Source organism: Anastrepha ludens, chromosome 5 (assembly GCF_028408465.1).
Source record: "Anastrepha ludens isolate Willacy chromosome 5, idAnaLude1.1, whole genome shotgun sequence".
Classification (NCBI taxonomy): domain Eukaryota; kingdom Metazoa; phylum Arthropoda; class Insecta; order Diptera; family Tephritidae; genus Anastrepha; species Anastrepha ludens.
Window position 1 is genome coordinate 81,678,143 of NC_071501.1, and position 19,800 is coordinate 81,697,942.

The following is a 19,800-nucleotide window of genomic DNA, read 5'->3' on the forward strand; positions in this document are numbered from 1 at the left end:
CACTTAGTTTGGCCAAGATATTTATACAAAATTCTACACAAAGTGAACTGAGAGATCTCCCCCTTTCTTCGAACTCCTTCGAAAGGTCTGTGAACAGAGCGAGCTCCTACATATGTATGTATATAACTCTCGATACAGAATTTCCGCAGTAATTAAAAAAAATTCTTTTGTGCACGCCCCTTGTTAAAAATATCCGCTCTGAATGATATTTTGGTATTGCCAGATCATTAAAAAATTTAAGTGTGCATTTTAATTAAATAAAAAATGCCCCTATTGAATCTTGCTTTACATTTATATATATAGGGGTTTTCAGTAAGAGCGCTTCAACTTTTGAACTTTTTTGAATAAAACACAAACGGTTTGACTTTTTTAACTAATTTTTTTTTTATTATCGAGTTTGAACATATACATTTAAGTATGAAATTCGATTTCTTTTGCATGACCACCGCGTGCACGTTTTATGAAGTCCAATCGTTGAACCCAATTTTCGACCACTCTTTTGCATAAATCGGCCGAAATTCCAGCAATTTCGCGTTCAATATTGGCTCTGAGCTCACAAATCGTCGCCGGCTTGTTACTGTAGAAAAATGACTTCACATAACCCCAAAACGGGACGGCTTGTTAAATGGACCGTAAAATGGCCGTAATGCTCTTAAAGTAGCAGCAACAGAACGATTATTTTCATAAAAAATTTGCACGATTTGCAATCGTTGCTCAAGTGTGTAGCGTTCCATGATGAAATGTATACTAATGAAGTTTACAAATGACAAGCGAAAAATAAAAAATATTGCGTCGTTCGCCCTCCCTATCGGAAAAAAGTTGAAGCGCACCTATTGAATAACCCTATACATATTAGGTGCGCAACTAAGTTCCCGCTGTTTGTCAATAGATGCCGCCAGCAGTGTGTGCTAGTCGATTCTAACATAACCTAAACGTCATAAACCAAGCTTAGACATATGGTAAACAAACTGCTTCGACATATTAGTGATTTTGTTTTGGTATCATACGAGTATACTTTTGATTTTGAGAAAATGTCTGATTTTCTGCCGAATAATCAAAATTTGCGGGAAGTATTGAGTTTCCTCTTTCATTCGAAAAAAAGCGGCAGCTGAAGCGCATCGAGAGCTACAAAAAGTTTAGGGAGATGCTGCTTTAAGTGAAAGAACGTGCCGAGATTGGTTCCGCCGCTTCAAAGACGGTGATTTTAGTGTTAACGACCGCCCGCGTGAAGGGAGGCCAAAAACCTTCAAAGCCGCTGAATTGGCTGAATTGGAGGCATTGCTCAATGAGGATCCGTGTCAAACGCAAGAAGAGCTTGCTTCAGTATTAAGAGTTACCCGCCAATCCATTTCCAAGCGATTGCATGCTTTGGGAATGATTCAGAAACAGGGGACTTGGGTTCCTTATGATGAGATGTTGAACGTCGTTTTTTCGCCTGTGAACAACTGCTTCAGCGCACAGTGCGGCCGATTCCCGAAAAGCTGGCGAAAACTCAAAAAATCAAGTAATTGATTCAAAATTTCTTACTCGGGGGTTGTCGGGGTCGCTGATTACGAATTTGATCTTAAAATTTTGGAAATCCACCCCCTTCCACCCCTATTGGCCACCCCCTCACGTGAAATAGCGTATATTCTAGAACATAATCAAGATGCATGTAAATTTATATGTTTTCGGGGTCGCAAGGTAGCAAGTGGTAGCAGCTGAATCTTGTTTTATTCAGTAACCATTACTTTTTTGAGTAACCTTTAATAGGTTTCAAAGCAGCATATGACGGCGTTGTATTACTATACAGTTTGAAAACTCAAATTTTATAAAAAAAATTGCAAAAAATGTATCTACGTATTGCTGCAGCTAAAAATTTTGTGTCGAGGTATTGATATGTACTAAAGATTTCTCGTATTTTACTAACCTTCCGAAGATGATTCCATTTGGTTTTGTTCAATTTACTCCATTACAAAATCTTTCAAATGTGTACAACTTTCACCATTCATCGACAGTAATACGATGCTCAAACGAAGGCCACGTTGCGACTGAAAATACAGAGGATACTTAGGGTACAGGACGTTGCTATGAACGGTTTTCACTACTCAAGGCATTACTGTAGCCAACCCAAAGACAAAAAAACTCTATCTAGAAACTTTTTTTTTTCGACTTTTGGCCAGCTTTTTGGGAATCGGCCGCACTGTGCAGCGTCAAAAAGGGAAGGGTTTTCTTTATTGCATCGTAAAGGATGATCAAAAATGGATTCATTACAGCAATCTAAAAAAGAGAAAGTCATAGGGACTGCCCGGTAATGCTTCTACGACGTCGTCTCGGCCGAATATTCACGCTGCGAAGGTTATGCTATGTATTTGGTGGGACCAACTTGGTGTTATTTATTATGAACTATTAAATCCAAGCGAAACCATCACTGGTGATCGGTATCGACTTCAATTGATGCGACTGAGCCGAGCACTGCGCGAGAAGTTTCCGCAATACGCCGAGAGGCATGAAAAAGTGATTCTACAGCATGACAACGTTCGGCCGCACTTTGCCAAACCCGTTAAAATCTACCGGGAAACACTGAAACGGAAAATTCTACCCCACCCGCCATATTCTCCAAATCTCCAGATATTGCGCCGTCCGATTATCACTTGTTCCGATCGATGGCACATGGTCTAGCTGACCAGCAGTTCCATCCATATGAAGACATCAAAAAATGGCTTGACCCGTGGATAGCCTCAAAAGATGAACAGTTTTACCGCGATGGACAATACTTTCAATGATTCACTTGTAACCATTTTTTCAGAATAAAGTTATATTTTCATGAAAAAAATCAGCAATAACTTAGTTGCATACCTAATATAATACAAATATAGTAAAATTCTGCTAATGCCTGAATTTTCTATTTTTAAATAATCCATAAAAAAATGGCTTTCTTACTTCAAATATTCCACAAAATTTACTTAAACTCTTTTCTTCGAAAAAAAAATTTTACATTTTATTAGTAATTTTTAATTAATTCTAATATCACTGTAATCCACCGGGTTAAGCAATCGTAAAGTACATCAGCTTAAAATTATTAAAGATCATAAATACATACATAAAATATGTATGCGCATACATACACAAGTAGTTATAAAAAACTTTAAAAAGTTATTCAAATTGATCACAAGTCGAAGATTTAGTTTTTATGGCAAAATAACTATTCTAAATACTTAAGTAGTATTTTATCAAAAATATTCTTTTTTTTTACTCTATGCTAACTACTCCCTCTCAAGCATTCCCTAAATTGTCATTTAGTCAATAACATAATAAATATTCTTTGTACAGCATTTAAGAAAAAATAATTAAATACATATTTATGCACCGTTAGTAATTATAAGAAGCAAAATTGAAATGCTTCACCAAGAATTGACTCGCATATTGGATGATCACATTGTTGGAGGATCGCAGCGAGAGACGATGACGTATCATAAGATATGCGGCGAGCGTAAAAATTATATAAAAAATCACCAAACAGCACACCGAGAACAGATAGTTGAGATTCTCGAAGCCAAGAATCATAAGCAAGAATTGCGATTTCCTAAACATACAAAATATTTCGGTATCTGGACAATGTAGATCCTCTCGATCGTAACCATACAGAGCGACTACCAGGCCTTCCATGCCGTGACGCAGATAGCTCAGTTGCATCAGATAGCGCATCAAAGGATGTATATAGACAGATTTGCCATAACCAATGCCATAGCAGGAGAGTAGAATGAGTGGCACCGCAACTACTGGACCCATGAACATGGCATTCTGAAAGAGAAATTTGTGATATGGATTGATAACTTGAATGATGAAGAAGTGCAGCGGCGAAGTTACTTACCACCAAACTTAGACGCGACGATATTAGTAGACCCAAGCTCTCCGAAGTCATGGCGGTTAGAAACGCGATTAAGAAAAGCATACAAAAACGGAACAGCTCTAACGGTTGACCGGACATTAGATACACCATGATGAGGTAGATGGTGGCCAGCAAGAACATAAAAGGCAATTTGGAACAGATCAAAGCGGCATAATAGGAACTGAGATTATACCACTGATTGAAGTATTCGCGTTTTAGAAATTTCATCTCTGTGGGAACTGGAGAAAAAAGAGGAGAGGCTTAGTTTGAGGTAAAGACGAACGAATAATCGTAGTCAAGTCACAAAAAAGCTCGACTTTAAAGTAACACCATGTTGAGTTTATTTCATAAAATGATGTGTAGGAGGAGAGGTGTATAGGAGGAGAGGTTAAAAAGTGCACGAAGTGGAGGCTTTGGAGAGATAATGACTGGGTTTTTCATGCTTGACGCTACTTGGTGATTAAATTCTACTATAGCTACTAAGTTTCAGTCAAATTGGCGCCTTCAACTTTGAGATATCGCCTGTTTAACAACTCAAGCGAAAATAAAACATTAACTATGGATAAAATGGAATTTCGTGCAAGGAAAAGAAGACAAATCATTCTGAAAGAGGTGCTATCTATTTACGGATACCGTTCTTCTTGATTAGCGCGATAGCCGCTTACGCGATTTTGGCCGACTTCGACAAAGCGCGCCAGCCGTTTGTTTCTTGCACTAACCGGCTCCAGTTGGAAACACCAAGTGAAGCCAAGTCCTGCTCCACCTGATCTTTCCAACGCAGAGGAGGCCTTCCTCTTCTTCTACTACCACCAGCTGGTACCGCACCGAATACATGAAAAATCGGAGCATTTGTATCCATTCGGACGATATGACCCAGCCAACGAAATCGTTGGATCTTTTCGCTGTGCTATGTCTATGTCGTCGTAAAGCTCATACCGCTTATCGTTCTATCGCATGCGTTATTCGCCGTTGCCAACGTGCAAAGTTCCACTAATCTTCGGATAAGGTCATCTTCCAAGATTCTGCCTTTTACGTTAGGGTCGGCATTATGTGAGCCTTGTAACGTGTTACTTTTGTTCGTTGAGAGAGGACTTTACTACTCAGTTGGCTACTCAGTGCAAAGTAGCACTTGTTGGCAAGAGAGATTCTCCGTTGGATTTCAAGGCTGACACTGTTATCGGTAGTGATACTGCTTTCTAGATACACAAAATCTCTTACAACCTCGAAATCATAACTGTTGTGGGTGCCGAAACGCAAGAGTGTCGATTGTTTGTTTGAGAACAGCAGGCACTTCGATTTGTCCTCGGTACGAGGAGCCTTACCCAGGAAATATATTGATTCATAACTGACACAAATCATTCAAGCAAGGCTGACACGCAACTGAAGTCGATCAGCGCCCAGGTCGTTCGATTGTGGTGGTGCTCTCAGTCGATATGGAAAAAACAGAGACCGAAGATGAAACTCGGGTTTCCGAAGCAGAAGTCCATGCAGTAGGACAAAAGAACACATCATCTAAGGAAAAAAGGTAACCCGCCCATTTCCAATAATCATGTTGCGAAGTCTGTCTTACCGAAGCATGGTTGACTGATCTGAGAAGAGTTACCTGTATTCATCTTCAACTTAACTATCCCTCCCCTTTCCACCTCATTCCCCAAACTTTTTTGCCGCCCTTCGCAAGCTTGATGATGTTACTTTTAAGTTCATACTTTATACAGACTATGCTAACTTTCTAGCTTAAAAGATGTCACCTACATTGTAACAATACAGGCATCATCGGCAGATATAAATACGCAATAATTATCGTAAAGACAAATCCAAAATTGAAGAACGCCTTAGAGGCATCATCGCCAATGCCTTTGTAAATTCCACCAACAATCAGCCCCAAGACGATATTCATGTAGAATTTCAGCTTCATGTAGGACTGGAATGAGTAGAGAATAGTTAATAATTGAAAGCTAACAGCTATCACTTCCCTTTACATACCTTATCGCGCCACATCTGCACCATCATGCGCATCAGCAGCAGCCGGTATTGCATCCACCACGTGGCTTTTTGCTTCAATAGCTTCGGATTGATTTCCTCTTCGAATTGTTCCAACTCATCGAAGGACGAGGCACCGGAGGTGGTATCTGATTTATTGGTGGCATTCGATGTGAGTTGCCGGTATTCTTGATGTAGCGACCAGCGATAAACCTTGCCATTTTTTACAGCAGCAACCATTGGTTCATGGTACTGGTTGCCATATTCATGGCAGGCAACTTCGATAACTGCAAAAGAGAAAGAATGAAAATATTTTTAACTTAGAAGCTAAACATTATTTAATAATTTGTATGGGCACTCATATTCCTAGCGCTCCAGATTAAAGTATGCTTTGAAACTCACCAAAGTCGGCAGGATTGTAAGTACGCGGACATGTCAGTCCAATTTGTTTCATGTAAGGCACAATATTTGCGCCCGCTCCCTGATAAATGCACTGCCCCTCGGCTAATATGTAAACCTTGTCGAACATATCGAACACTTTGGCGGACGGAGTGTGAATCGAGCAAATAACTGTACGTCCAGTGCGATGTGCAATGCCGCGAAGGAGTGTTATGCACTGAGAACTGGAGATGTCGTCGAGACCACTGGAAAGAGAGGACAAAAAAATAATAATAAACAAGTGTAGAAGAGCCTCGAGCGAAATCTTGTTTTAAATACCCGGCTAAAAATTGTAATAGATCTAAAGTTGGTGTCCAATGAGAACAATACATTAGGCGTGCCTTGAATAAGCTTTATGTGGTGTTCCTGTGAAGTGGGTACAAATTTGAACTGACTAAAATGAGAAATATCTTATGGCAAAAAACAAAACAAAAACATTTTTTTTTGGAAATTTGCCATTCCCTAGTGAGGAGCAGCCGCTACTAGAAGCAACTTCTTCGGTAAATTGATGATCTTATGTACGTAGTAGGTTTTGAATTCTGTGTTGAAAATTCATAAGGTGTGACCATCTTAAGACTACTTAACGATTTTTAAGAAATCAACTGATTTGCTGACGTAACAGGGGATGTGCTCACAACAGAGGTCGGTTCAAACTGCGATTGTGTTGCTGATATAAAAAAAATTCAACACAACCAGCGCTCACGTTATTTCCTTGCCTTTTGAGAAACGACTGATTGGAAGAGTTTAAGTTAAGTTAATGAGCTAACGCAATTCTTCTGCTGAGCTTCCTATGCGTGGCAGCTGGAGTGACTATTACAGTTTTGCTTCGCTTAGCAAGCCTACCGAAAACCTACCTTGCCCTTTGAACCTACCGAATCATGCTGAACCTATTCGGATGTGGGTGGTCACTACCTGCAATTTCCCTACTTACCGATCAATCGGTAAATCGAATAGCAAAATTTGTTTCGAAAGTGAAGCGATTACCATTAACAGGCTAAGCGTACATAATCGATTAGTTGCTTGCAGTCGATCAGTTGATGTATTCGCTTATTCAGATTGTGGTTTTCACTTTCACTTCTCTGGGTCCTGCTGCTTGTCTCTCTGGTGAATGAATTACCGGGTAGATGTATGCAACAGGTGGCGCTAAAGTAATCCTCCTATAAGAAAATGCTATAAATTTTGCGATTGGCCCCTAATGTCAGTTCTGTTTTGACATTTGTATAGTAAACACATGCGAAATACACGTTAATAAACAATGTTACGCTACACTGCTCCAGAACGCGGAATATTGCTGACTATTTATTTGACCAATAATCGGTCGGTGACTTTGGCACAACGTGAATTTCGTCGCAGATTTCCTCGCCGTCCAACGTCTACTGGTGAAACACTGCGACGTTTAGCCGCTCGCCTCGAAGAGACTGGCACAACACGAGATGCTGCCAGGCGTGGCTGACCCCGGAGTAGCCGTTCTGCAGAGAATATTGCTGCTGTAGCCGAGGATGTCATGGAAGCGTCGTTGACATCGACCAGACGACGTACCACGCAAATGGGTATCAGTCGACGGTCTTTACAGCGAATTTTGGTACAAGATTTGAAGATGTTTCCGTACAAAGTCCAGACGGTGCATCAGATGTTAGCTGCTGACCGCCAATCGCGTCTAACATACGCTCAAGCCATCCTTAATCACCACCAAGAGGAAGATGATTTTTCATTAAAAATAATCTCCCGTTTTGGCGATTTGCACTGGCCAGCAAGATCGCTCAAAGGGCTTAAATGGCAATCAACTGCGGCGGCGGCCATTTACATGACATCATATTCTCGACTTGATGTAAAAAAAGTTAAAAGACCAAATAAAAATAATCCACAAGAAGAATCAAAGTTTTTCATTTTTTTTTAAATTACCGCCAAAAAACATCGCAAGGTTACTTTTGCGACACCTTGTACATACATATGAGGAACTAAAAGTTTCTGCGCCATCTTTTGATGTTTATTGAATGTTGAATATTTTGGTATGGTGTTTTTTTTCAATTTATTTCTCAGGATAAAACGTGCTTAAAAAAATTTGTTTCGAATTTTGTTTTTTGATTCACAATTTTTTGGTTTTTATACAATAATTTGTGACAAATTTGTTTGTTAAAGTTTATTTAAAAAAAAAATATCCTTTAAACATTTTTTGTTTTGGAAAGGTTTTTTGGATTTTTTTTTCTAAGAAAATTGTTTTTGGCCCTTTTTTTGAGTTTTGATTTTACTGTCGTTTTTTTAGTAAAATCGCAGTCATTTTCCTGCTTTAAATTTTTTTATTCAACATTTTTGGAAAATTTGTTGCTTTTGTAATTTGTGACAATTTTATTTGTTAAAGTTAATCTTTTTTGTGAAAAATTTTCCTTAAAAATGGTTTTTGGAAATTTGGTTTTGTACTTTGACAATACTGTTTGTTAAAGTATATTTTTTAGAAAAAAAGTGTGAATAAAAAAAATTTTTTTTACTGGGTTTTTGAAAAATTCGTAATATATTCCAGCCTAATTTTTTTTTATTTATGGGTTCAGAATTTTTGAAAAATTTTTTGGTTTTTGTAATTTGTGACAATTTTTTTGTTAAAGATTTTTTGTTTTTTTTAAAAACTATCTGTAAAAAAGTGTTTTTTGGGAATGATGATTGGAAATTTGTTTTTGTAATTTGACAATTCTGTTTGTTAAAGAATATTTTTTAGAAAAATACTTTATATTTTTGTTTTTAATTTTTTTGGTAACTTTTTTTTAAAGTGACTTTTTTAGAAAATCACAGTATTTTTCATCTTAAAAGTTTTTATTAAAAATTTTTGGAAAATTTATTATCTTTAAAAACTGTTTTTGTTTTGGAAAGGTTTTTTGGAAATTGGAATAAGGGATACATTTATTTTTTTCTAGATTTTATTTATTTTTGAAAAAACGAATTATTTTGGAATTTAAAAAAAAATTGTATTCAACATTTTTGAGACTTTTATATATATATTTTTATTTAATTTTTATCTGAATAATAGCCGTATAGGTTATTTTAGTAAAATCGTAGTCATTTTCCAACCTTAAATTTCTGAATTTATTGAACCTTATAAGAGAATAATTCGAGTTCTTTACACAAAATTCTCATCAAATTTGTGCAACTAGCGTATGGGTCTGAGTATGAGTCTGGGATTCATGCGCCCATTATTGGCCACAGTACCAGTATACTCGTGTATACAGTGGACCGGACGAATATAAGACTAGTTTGTGTTGCCAGTTTTATTGAACGTTCAGTTTTAAATCATTTGGCAAGCAATAAAAAGTATGCCAAAGTTTTATTAAAACAAATAAATTTTTGATATGCATTGGCTAATAAGATCCGTGCACGTCATTGTAAAGATCAGATTAGTAACCACGGATCAGAATTTCTATTTAGTTGCCTCCAATTTAATTGACAATAGATAATCAAGATCAAAAGACGAAGATGATAAAGGATGTTTCCTTTTTTGCATTATTGAAAATTATCGTTACACGGAAGCAGGCTATAGTTAGTGTCCGATTTGGTTGATCTTCTTTACTAATTTACTTTACGTCAAGAGCAAATTGTCTATCAAGTTTTGTTTACTTATCTCACTTTTCACTCGGACTATCTTACACATGAACTCATGGATGGATAGGCAGACATGGGTGAATCGATTCCCCCCGTCATTCTGAATACCTTAGTATTTATTTGTTTTTAACTATCTCGATTTCTTTCGAATGCTACAAATAACCTCGAGGTAGTTATAATAGGCCTCTTCGATTTGCCAAGCGTTAGCATGGGACGAATAGATGAAGTAGCTGGTATAAATAAACACATATTGGTAACATTGGAAAAGAGCTGCCAAAAATTTCAAACTGTTTAGAAGCACTTAATGAGTGTTAGTAAGCCCGCGTTCATATGCGGAAACATTTGTTGCTGCAACTCGGACTAATGAAACTCTCTTCAAAGAGAGTTGGCAGCATTGAAAATAGTGATTTACTATAGGTATACCAGTTCCATGATTTATAATCGTAGGTTTAGCGAAGCCGTAGAGATCAATGGTGGCCTGTCTGAGAGGCAACATGGTTTTAGAAGCGGCAGATCTACCTTAGGAGCCATCTAAGATGTAATAGCTAGCGTAGAACATGTCCAGGCAGGTAATCGATACTCCAAACGCTTAGTATTACTAGCCACTCTGGATATTAGAAATGCTTTCAACAGTCTAAGTTGGGAAGACGCAATTGAAGCCCTAAAGGTAAAATTCAAGATCCCGAATAATCTACTGAAGATTATTCGTAGCTATCTAAGCAACCACGTGCTCTTCTACGAAAGGCGAGAAGGATGTATGACTAAACAAATTACAGCAGGCCCAAGGATCAATACTCGGGCCTGAACTTTGGAATATAAGCTCCGATGAAATCCTTCGCATTGAGATGTCTGAAGATGTGCACTTAGTGGGATACGCAGATGACATCGCAGCTGTAATAATCGCTCGAAACACCGACGAAGCCAAAAGGAAGGTAAATCAGGTGATGATTCGAGTTCAGACATGGCTAGAGGACCATGGATTAAAGCTGGCCACAGAGAAAACAGAGTTAATCCTTCTAACGAACAGACGTATCCCATTAGAAGTAGATATTGAAGTATTCGATGCCACTTTATCGACAAAAAGAGTGGTCAAATACCTAGGAGTGCAATTAGACTAACAAAAATTATGCTGCTATAAGAGCTGCCAAACCTTGCAGCGGCATGTTAAGTAAGCTCAAGGCAAACCTTGGAGGTCTAACGCAGACCAAGCGAAAACTTTTAATGGACACGACTAACTCGATTCTTTTATACGGATGCGAAATATGGGCAGATTCGCTAAGGGTGCAATGCCGGCGGAAAACTCTGTAATCTGTGCAACGCACCTGCGCTCTCAGAGTGGCTTCCTCATACAGAACAGTATCTGAGAAGCGGTTTTAGTTATCAGCGGAACCATCCCTATAGATATTCTAGCACAAGAGCGCAAACGGAGATGGGAGGCAAAAGACACAGGAATCCCAGTACCACGCTTCTCCGATATTAGAGTTCAAACGCTTATACATACATTGGCAGGCAAGATGGAACTCTGAACGGTACGGTAGATGGACAGCGAGACTAATACCCGATCGAAAAAAGTGGGTAGAAAGAAAGCACGGTGAGGTTAACTATTACCTCACACAATTTTTGTCCGGACATGGGTCCTTTCCCAAGTATATTGGCGAATGGGAAAAGTGAGCTTATCAAACTGCATATATGGAGATACTGAGTGTGATGAGCACACCTTTTTTAAATGCAAGAGGTGAAGAAATAATTGAGAAAATGATGATAGACGAAGAAAAATGGAATGCCGTCGCAAATTTCGGGGAGGATGTTATCCGAAAAAAGAAACGTGAAATGGAAAGTTATGCTGAAGAGCATTGCGCATAGGTTTCTTAAAACAGGCGACCCTGGACGCAGAGTGAGTAAGTAAGCGTCGTTCTTAGGACGCCGTCTTAGCACTCTACCTCGAAGCAATGCGGAAGCAGTCCCGAGGAGGAGGGAAAAATCCAAGAAAAATCCATCCGCACCAACCATCGCTGCGTTACTATATGGTGCGAAGACATTTTGAACCCAACCTCGCCGCCAAAAAAACAAAAACAAAAATGAGGTATAACCATGCTCGTTGGGGGCAAATCTTGCTCGATAACTATGTTGTTGCTTTCACATGCAAATTTTTCGGCAAGCGAGCAGAGCCAAAACATAGCAAGCAGAGACGTGGCGAATCGAAGGCACTTATTATCTATGTACCAGCGTCTTTCACCGCTGCATTCGGGTATAACAAATAATAAATATTATATTTAAAACTGATCAACTTACGTCGTGGGCTCATCGAGAAATAATACCGGTGGATTATTCACCAATTCCAATGCTATGCATAAACGTTTCTTTTCGCCACCTGACAGCCGCATTGTACTGGTATTTTCCGCTTTCTTCAAACCCAACATTCTGAGTATTTCATCGATCTGAAAGCGATTCCATTCACAATATATTTCATCCAGAAGTTATAGTCAACTCCAACTCACCACTTCCAGTTTTTGCTCGTTATTCAATTCGTTGCCCAACTTCAGATTGGCGGCCAACAACATCGCCTCCAGCACCGTGAAATGTGGATCCAGTATGTCGTTTTGCATGATATAGCGTGACATTTTGCGGAAAACTTTCATGTCGCGCGGACTGTTATTGACAAGTATTTCACCCGATGTTTTCTTTGCGCTGCCGATAAATACATAAATTATTAATTTACAAATTAGTACCCAATAAAGCAGAATGCAAATGTATGCGTGGCAGGTGAAATCATGCTATGTAATTAAGTTAACATTGCCTGATACATACCCATAGCCGGCTAGCAGATTCAATAATGTTGTCTTCCCCGCCCCCGATGGTCCCATAATGGCAGTTAGCTCGTGCGCACGAAATTGCCCGTTGATGCTGCGCAGCAACTGTTTACGACCTTTGTGTTGCATGTGTTGTTGTTGTTGTTATTATTACAAAGTCAATCGATGCGAATATGAAATATCAAAAAATAATTTATTGAAATATGCTAATTGCAATGCTGTTGCATTGTTGCAAGGGATAATAACAATAAGTAGTAAAGCGCGTAATTAAGGGGCGGTTAGCTATAAAATTAACCTTTTTTCATTTACGTGGCAGGGCAAAATTTTACGTTGATAAAACTGATAAAATAAATTTGCCATTCATATTCCGCAATTCCGCATAAATATAATAGTTCTGAGAATTTTCTTAGCAATAGCCGATGGTGGAAGTGCATTAGGCTTATAAGTTTATAGTTAATTTTATGGTAATAATAATTTATACCTAAGCTGAATGCTGAATGCTGATTTGCAAATAAGTTCCACGAATTGGACAATTTCATATATTGCGTTCAAAACTCCGTTCGACAGTTTTCAATGGCTTTTACTTCATTAGAAAGAGTAAACCTTTCCATCCCATTTGTGGGAAAGCATCAAGTTGCACATCACATATGTATGTACCTGTATAAGTGGAAGAGCCGGGCCAAGCACCTTATAAAGGGTGTAGGTGCCAATTGGTATTATTATTATTAAACCTTCCGATTCAATGTGAAATAAACTTAATTCAAATGGCTACCTTGGCTAGCGCAGCAGCTAGCAGCTCAACCGTTACCTATTTCAGAAATACATATGAGCGGTTCCATGTCATGTTGGACATTGTCGTAAATTCTGCTGAAATAGATTTATTTGTAAGCTTAAGCATAACAAGAAGCAAACTGATAGTATTTTGAAGAAATTTTACAATTTTGAGATTTTTAAAGTCAAATACTTTAATAAGTGTTTTTAGCATTTTAGCTTTTATTTTTTAGGATAAAACATAATTTAAAATATTTTTCGGAAAGTTTTTTAATTTTCAAAAATTAAAAAAATTTTTGTTTGGAATTTTTGTTTAAATTATAAAAAAAAAAAAATTTTTTTTATTCAATATGTTTGAACAAATCTTTTGTTTTTTGTAATTTGTGACAATTTCGTTTATCAGAGTTTATTTTGTATGATAAAATATATTTACTTAAAAAAATGTTTTGCTTGAAAAAATTTTTTATTTTATTTTTCAAAATGTTTCTAATTTGTAACAATTTGGTTTGTTAAAATAATCGCTGAGGTAAAAATGCATCTTATCTATGATTTTAAAAATGTAGTAATCTTGGCTAAAATTTACTTAAATTTTTTTTTTATTATTATATTAAAAATATTTGTTTTTTTAAATTGGGACAATTTCGTTGGTAGAAAACTATTGTTATTTGGAAAAAAGGAAACCTAAATTTATTTTATTTTGGAACTTTAAAAAAAATTTTAAATTAAAAAAAAATTTGAATTAAAAAAAAATGAAATTGAAAATTAAAAATTTTTGTGGACATTTTTCAGAATTTTTTGAAATTGAAAACTAAAAATTTTTTTGGAAATTTTTCAGAATTTTTTTTGATGCTAAAATATATTTACTTAAAACAATGTTTTGTTTCAAAACTTTGTATGAAAACTTTTTTTATTTTATTTTTCAAAATTTTGTTAAAATAATCGCTGAGGTAAAAATGCATCTTATCTGAATCTATGACTTTAAAAATTAGTAATCTTGGCTAAAATTTACTTAAATTTTTTTTTTTATTATTATATTACAAATTTTTGTTTTTTTAAATTGGGACAATTTCGTTTGTAGAAAACTATTGTTATTTGGAAAAAAGGATACCTAAATTTATTTTTTTTGGAACTTTAAAAAAAATTTTAAATTAAAAAAAAATTTGAATAAAAAAAAAATGAAATTGAAAATTAAAAATTTTTGTGGAAATTTTTCAGATTTTTTTGAAATTGAAAATTAAAAATTTTTTTGGAAATTTTTCAGAATTTTTTTTGATGATAAAATATATTTACTTAAAACAATGTTTTGTTTGAAAACTTTGTATGAAAACTTTTTTTATTTTATTTTTAAAAAATTTTTCTAATTTGCAACAATTTGGTTTGTTAAAATAATCGCTGAGGTAAAAATGCATCTTATCTGAATCTATGGCTTTAAAAATTTAGTAATCTTGGCTAAAATTTACTTAAATTTTTTTTTTTATTATTATATTAAAAATTTTTGGAAAGTTTTGGTTTTTTGTAAATTGGGACAATTTCGTTTTGTAGAAATTTATTGTTATTTGGAAAAAAACACTTATAATAATTTTTTTTGGAACGTTAAAAAAAAATTTTAGGTTAAAAAAAATTTTGAAAAAAAAAAAAACTGAAATTGAAAATTAAACATTTTTTTGGACATTTTTCAGAACTTTTTGAAATTAGAAATTAAAAAGTTTTTTGGAAATTTTTCAGAATTTGTTTTTGGAAGTTTTTTTTTTGATAAATTTCTTTTCGGAGAATTTATGTTTGGAAATTGTTTTTTTGTGATTTGTAACAATTTTGTTTTAGGATAAAATATATTTACTTAAAACAAATGTTTTCTTGAATTTTTTATATTTTTTTTTCAACATTTTTAAAGTTATTTTATTTGTTATTTGTGACAAGTCTAGCTTTGTTTACCAAACTATTCGCTGATATAAAAATGCATCTTATCCGAATATATGGCTTTAAAAAATTTTTAAATGTTGAGATTTATTGCATGTTGAATATTTTAGTATGAAGTTTTTAATATTTTTATGTTTTAGGATAAAATTACGATATTATTTGGAGTTTTTTAATATATATAATAGGACTATGAATAAGTTCGTGCGGTTTTACAACAGATGGCGTAACTTGATTATTATTCCATCGATCCACATTTCCAAACATTCATTGGAGAGCTACTGTCGTAAGGCACAAACGTCAGTATAAGTTTTTTATTTGAAGCGTAAACAACAATATTTTTACCACACTTGAAAATGTCGAATTTCGTGCCAAATAATGTGTTTTTGCGGGGAATTCTTCTTCATTATTTTAATATGAAGAAAAAAGCAGCCGAAAGTCATCGTATCTTGGTGGAAGTTTATGGTGAGCATGCTCTATCTGAGCGAACGTGCCAGAAGTGGTTTGCACGCTTTAAAAGTGGTGATTTTGGCTTGGAAGACGAAGAACGCGAGGGTGCGCCGCCAAAGTTCATGGATACCGAATTGGAGGAATTGCTCGATCAAGATCCGGCTCAAACGCAAGAAGAGGTTGCAAAAACTTTGGGAGTTGATCAATCAACCATTTCCAAACGTTTAAAAGCCATGGGAATGATCCGAAAGGTAGGCCATTGGGTGCCGTATGAATTGAAGCCAAGAGACGTTGAACGCCGTTTTATGGCATGCGAACAACTGCTTCAACGGCACAAAAGAAAGGGTTTTTTGCATCGAATTGTGACTGGCGATGAAAAGTGGGTCCATTACGACAATCCAAAACGTCGGGCAACGTATGGATACCCTGGCCATGCTTCAACATCGACGTCGGCGCAGAATATTCATGGCCTGAAGGTTATGCTGTGTATCTGGTGGGACCAGCTGGGTGTTGTGTATTATGAGCTACTGAAACCGAATGAAACGATTACGGGGGATGTCTACCGACGACAATTGATGCGTTTGAGCCGAGCACTGCGAGAAAAACGGCCGCAATACGCCGATAGACACGACAAAGTTATTTTGCAACATGACAATGTTCGGCCACATGTTGCACAAGTGGTCAAAACATACTTAGAAACGCTCAAATGGGATGTCCTACCCCACCCGCCGTATAGTCCAGACCTTGCGCCATCCGATTACTATCTCTTCCGATCGATGCAACATGGCCTGGCTGACCAGCACTTCCGTAATTACGATGAAGTCAAAAAATGGATCGATTCGTGGATTGCGGCAAAACCGACCGAATTTTTCACAAAGGGAATCCGTGAATTGCCAGAAAGATGGGAAAAAGTAGTAGTAAGCGATGGACAATATTTTGAATATTAAATTTGTAACCATTTTACGTCAATAAAGTTTCAAATTTCGAAAAAAACCGCACGAACTTATTCATAGTCCATTATATATTTTTTTTAATTTTTAGAACTATTTTTTTTTGTAATTCGGATCAATTTTATTTGCTAAAAATGTACTTTAGCCGAATATATGGCTTTAAAAAATTTTAAAATTTTGAAATTTATTGAATAATGTTTGAATGTTAATGAAAAAAAATTATTTGGAAATTTTTTGATTCATATTTTTTGGACAAATTTGTTCGTTAAAGTTTATTTTTTAGGAAAAAAGTATACTTAAAATAATTTTTTTGTTTGAAAGTTTAAAAAAAATTTAAGAAACACTAAGCAAGGCTTGAATTCATTTTAGTTGGGGATATATATGTCTATATATATTATATATATATAATTGGCGCGTACACCCTTTTTGGGTGTTTGGCCGAGCTCCTCCTCCTATTTGTGATGTGCGTCTTGATGTTGTTCCACAAAATGGAGGGACCTAGACTTTTAATCCGACTCTGAACGCCAGATATTTATATGAGGAGCTTTCTCATGGCAGAAATACACTCGGAGGTTTGCCATTGCCTGCAGAGGGGCAACCGCTATTAGAAAAATGTTTTTCTTTATTTTGGTGTTTCACCGAGATTTGAACCTAATATACGTTATCAGTGAACTCCGAATGGTAGTCACGCACCAACCTATTTGGCTACGGCGGCCGATGGGGATATAAGGAAAATAATTTTGGCCGAAAAGGTGTTGGTGTTATGTGAAATGAAATAATGTACCGCGGACGGAGCAGTGGATAGCATCTGGTATGATATGTAAATAAAACTATGCAAGTAGACCGGGCGTAATCCACAATAAATGTGCCGGTAGTTATTACAGGTGCAAAGCAGCAGTAAGTGGAGCACTAGTACTGATGGCCATTCCAAGTATATCTGAAGCATTTCGTGCTCTACATACATACATTCTGTCAATGCATAGCCATTTCCCTATGAGCACGTGCCTATGAGCATATGCATGTAGGCGTTACTTTTGCTGTCGCTACATTAGTAATCGCCGCAACTTAAATGTACGGCTAGTTGAAACTTTTTTATTAAATTTTTTGTTTTTTGCTAGAAATGGAACGTCATGAACAAAGGCTGCAAAAAACAGGCTGACTAATGACTGGTTATTCATTTATATTCGTAATTGTGGAATAATTGTACGTTCCTCAAAGATAAAATCGCTGTAAAGCGTTTTGAGTACCTTAGACTGCCAATAATAGTGAAAATAAACAAATTGCTGGGTGGAGAAAGGAAATATTCTCAAATCCAAATCAACACCGTACTTAGATCATCTAGTGACGTCAGCAAATAGTCAATAATAGGACGACTTACTGTGCAATCTTTATATAAATACTTGAACTTCGGATAGTAGTAAGTGGGAAGGTACTGTAATAATTTATAAGAGATTATTATTATTCCTATTGCGAGTGTTCTATCAGCAATAGTTGTGGGTTCGGGCTTTAAAAGAATAATTAAAAAAATAAAATGAAATAAATGTAAAAAAAATTGAAATTAAAAATAGTCCATAAATAAAGCGTAAAATTAATTATTTTACTCACGAACTGTATTGCTATGGCGGACGATAAGTCCTCCATTCGATCTCTACTGGTAACAAAATTGCCGCGGATGCAGCTAATAAGAAAATAATCTTAGCCTAAACACCGTTTACCGCATTATTCCTTGAACATTAAAACATTAGCACTCAGTCTCTGGGGAGCTGCACTAGTCTGAGGAAAATTCTGTGTAAAGTACCCCAAATATTTCAAAAATAAAAATAATCCAAAAAAATGTGCATAACAATTTTTTCTTTCAAATCGACATTGGTTTTTAATATACGAAAATATATTCGGAGTATGTAGGTTCGAATCACCGTGAAACACCAAAATGAAGAAACCTTTTTTTTCCAACGCCGAGTGTATTTCGCCATGAAAAAGTTCTTCATAAGCAAAAGAAATATCTGCCATTTGAAGACAACTTAAAATTGTAGGTGCCTCTAATTGTGGAAAATATCAAGAGACACACCATAAATTGGAGAAAGAGCTCGGCCAAACACCCAGAAAGGGTGTAAGCTCCAATTATATATACTTTTTTCTAAAAAGGAAATTTTAACAAACAAAATTATCACAAATTAGAAGAAAACAATTTCCAAAAAGGAATTTCCTAAACAGAAATTTCCCGAAAAAAAATTTTTTTAAAACCAATTTCCAAAACTATTTTTTTTCCTTTCAAAATTTGTTTATTTCTTTATTTTTTTTAAATTTACAAATAACAATTTCCAAAAAGAAATTTCCCAAAATAAACCTTTACAAAACAAAATTTCTTTTAATTTTTTTTTTAATTTTTAAAAATTCTTACTAATAAGAAAGAAAACAATTTCCAAAAACAATATTATTTTAACTTAAACTTAACTTAAACATTTCTTTAACTTTAAACATTTTTTTGAAGTTTAAACATTTTTTTAATTACTTAATTTTGTTTTCCAAAAAAATTTTTAATAACAAACGAAATTGACACAAATTACAATACAATAAGCAATTTCCAAAAGGAAAGTTCGAAAAATAAATATTTACAAACAAATTAAAAAAAGAGGTTGTCTGTAAAGTCGGTTTACTGACGATAGTTTAACGTGACAACGTCATAAGAAAATACTGATGGAATGGTTGCATTTTCCAAAAGAAAATTTTAATTTTATTTGTTTGATATATATTTTGTGTGGATATAGAGAAGGAGGTAAATGGAATCGCAATGGAATTGATCAAGTTACATTTACACAAACGTGAAAAATGACAAAACATTTATCAAATTCATGAAAGGTATGTTCAATTTCGATTGTGCATCAGACGTTAATAAGTTAACAACACCAAGAGGCAACATCATCGATAAGACTTTTTCAAGACACATTACACTTGAAACACTCCCTTTCATTTCCTACTTTTCCTATCATCGTCCTATTCTCAACAGAGAAATGGTTCATTACCAAGC

The 19,800-nt window shown here is 35.5% G+C and overlaps 1 protein-coding gene across 3 annotated transcripts in view; it reads right to left on the reverse strand.

Annotated features, from left to right (window-relative positions):
• Positions 1-2,964: 2,964 nt before the first annotated feature.
• The window catches only part of LOC128862824 (ATP-binding cassette subfamily G member 4), a 53,153-nt gene continuing 36,317 nt past the window's right edge, over positions 2,965-19,800 (reverse strand). For all 3 annotated transcript variants that reach the window (XM_054101582.1, XM_054101583.1, XM_054101584.1), the window contains exons 3-10: positions 12,686-12,803; positions 12,376-12,565; positions 12,170-12,315; positions 6,254-6,495; positions 5,855-6,138; positions 5,624-5,792; positions 3,854-4,110; positions 2,965-3,783 (exon numbers count right to left, since the gene is read on the reverse strand). In XM_054101582.1, coding sequence (XP_053957557.1) covers positions 3,352-3,783; positions 3,854-4,110; positions 5,624-5,792; positions 5,855-6,138; positions 6,254-6,495; positions 12,170-12,315; positions 12,376-12,565; positions 12,686-12,803 — 1,838 coding nt within the window. In that variant the 3' untranslated portion in view covers positions 2,965-3,351. The remainder of the gene's footprint in view (positions 3,784-3,853; positions 4,111-5,623; positions 5,793-5,854; positions 6,139-6,253; positions 6,496-12,169; positions 12,316-12,375; positions 12,566-12,685; positions 12,804-19,800) is intronic.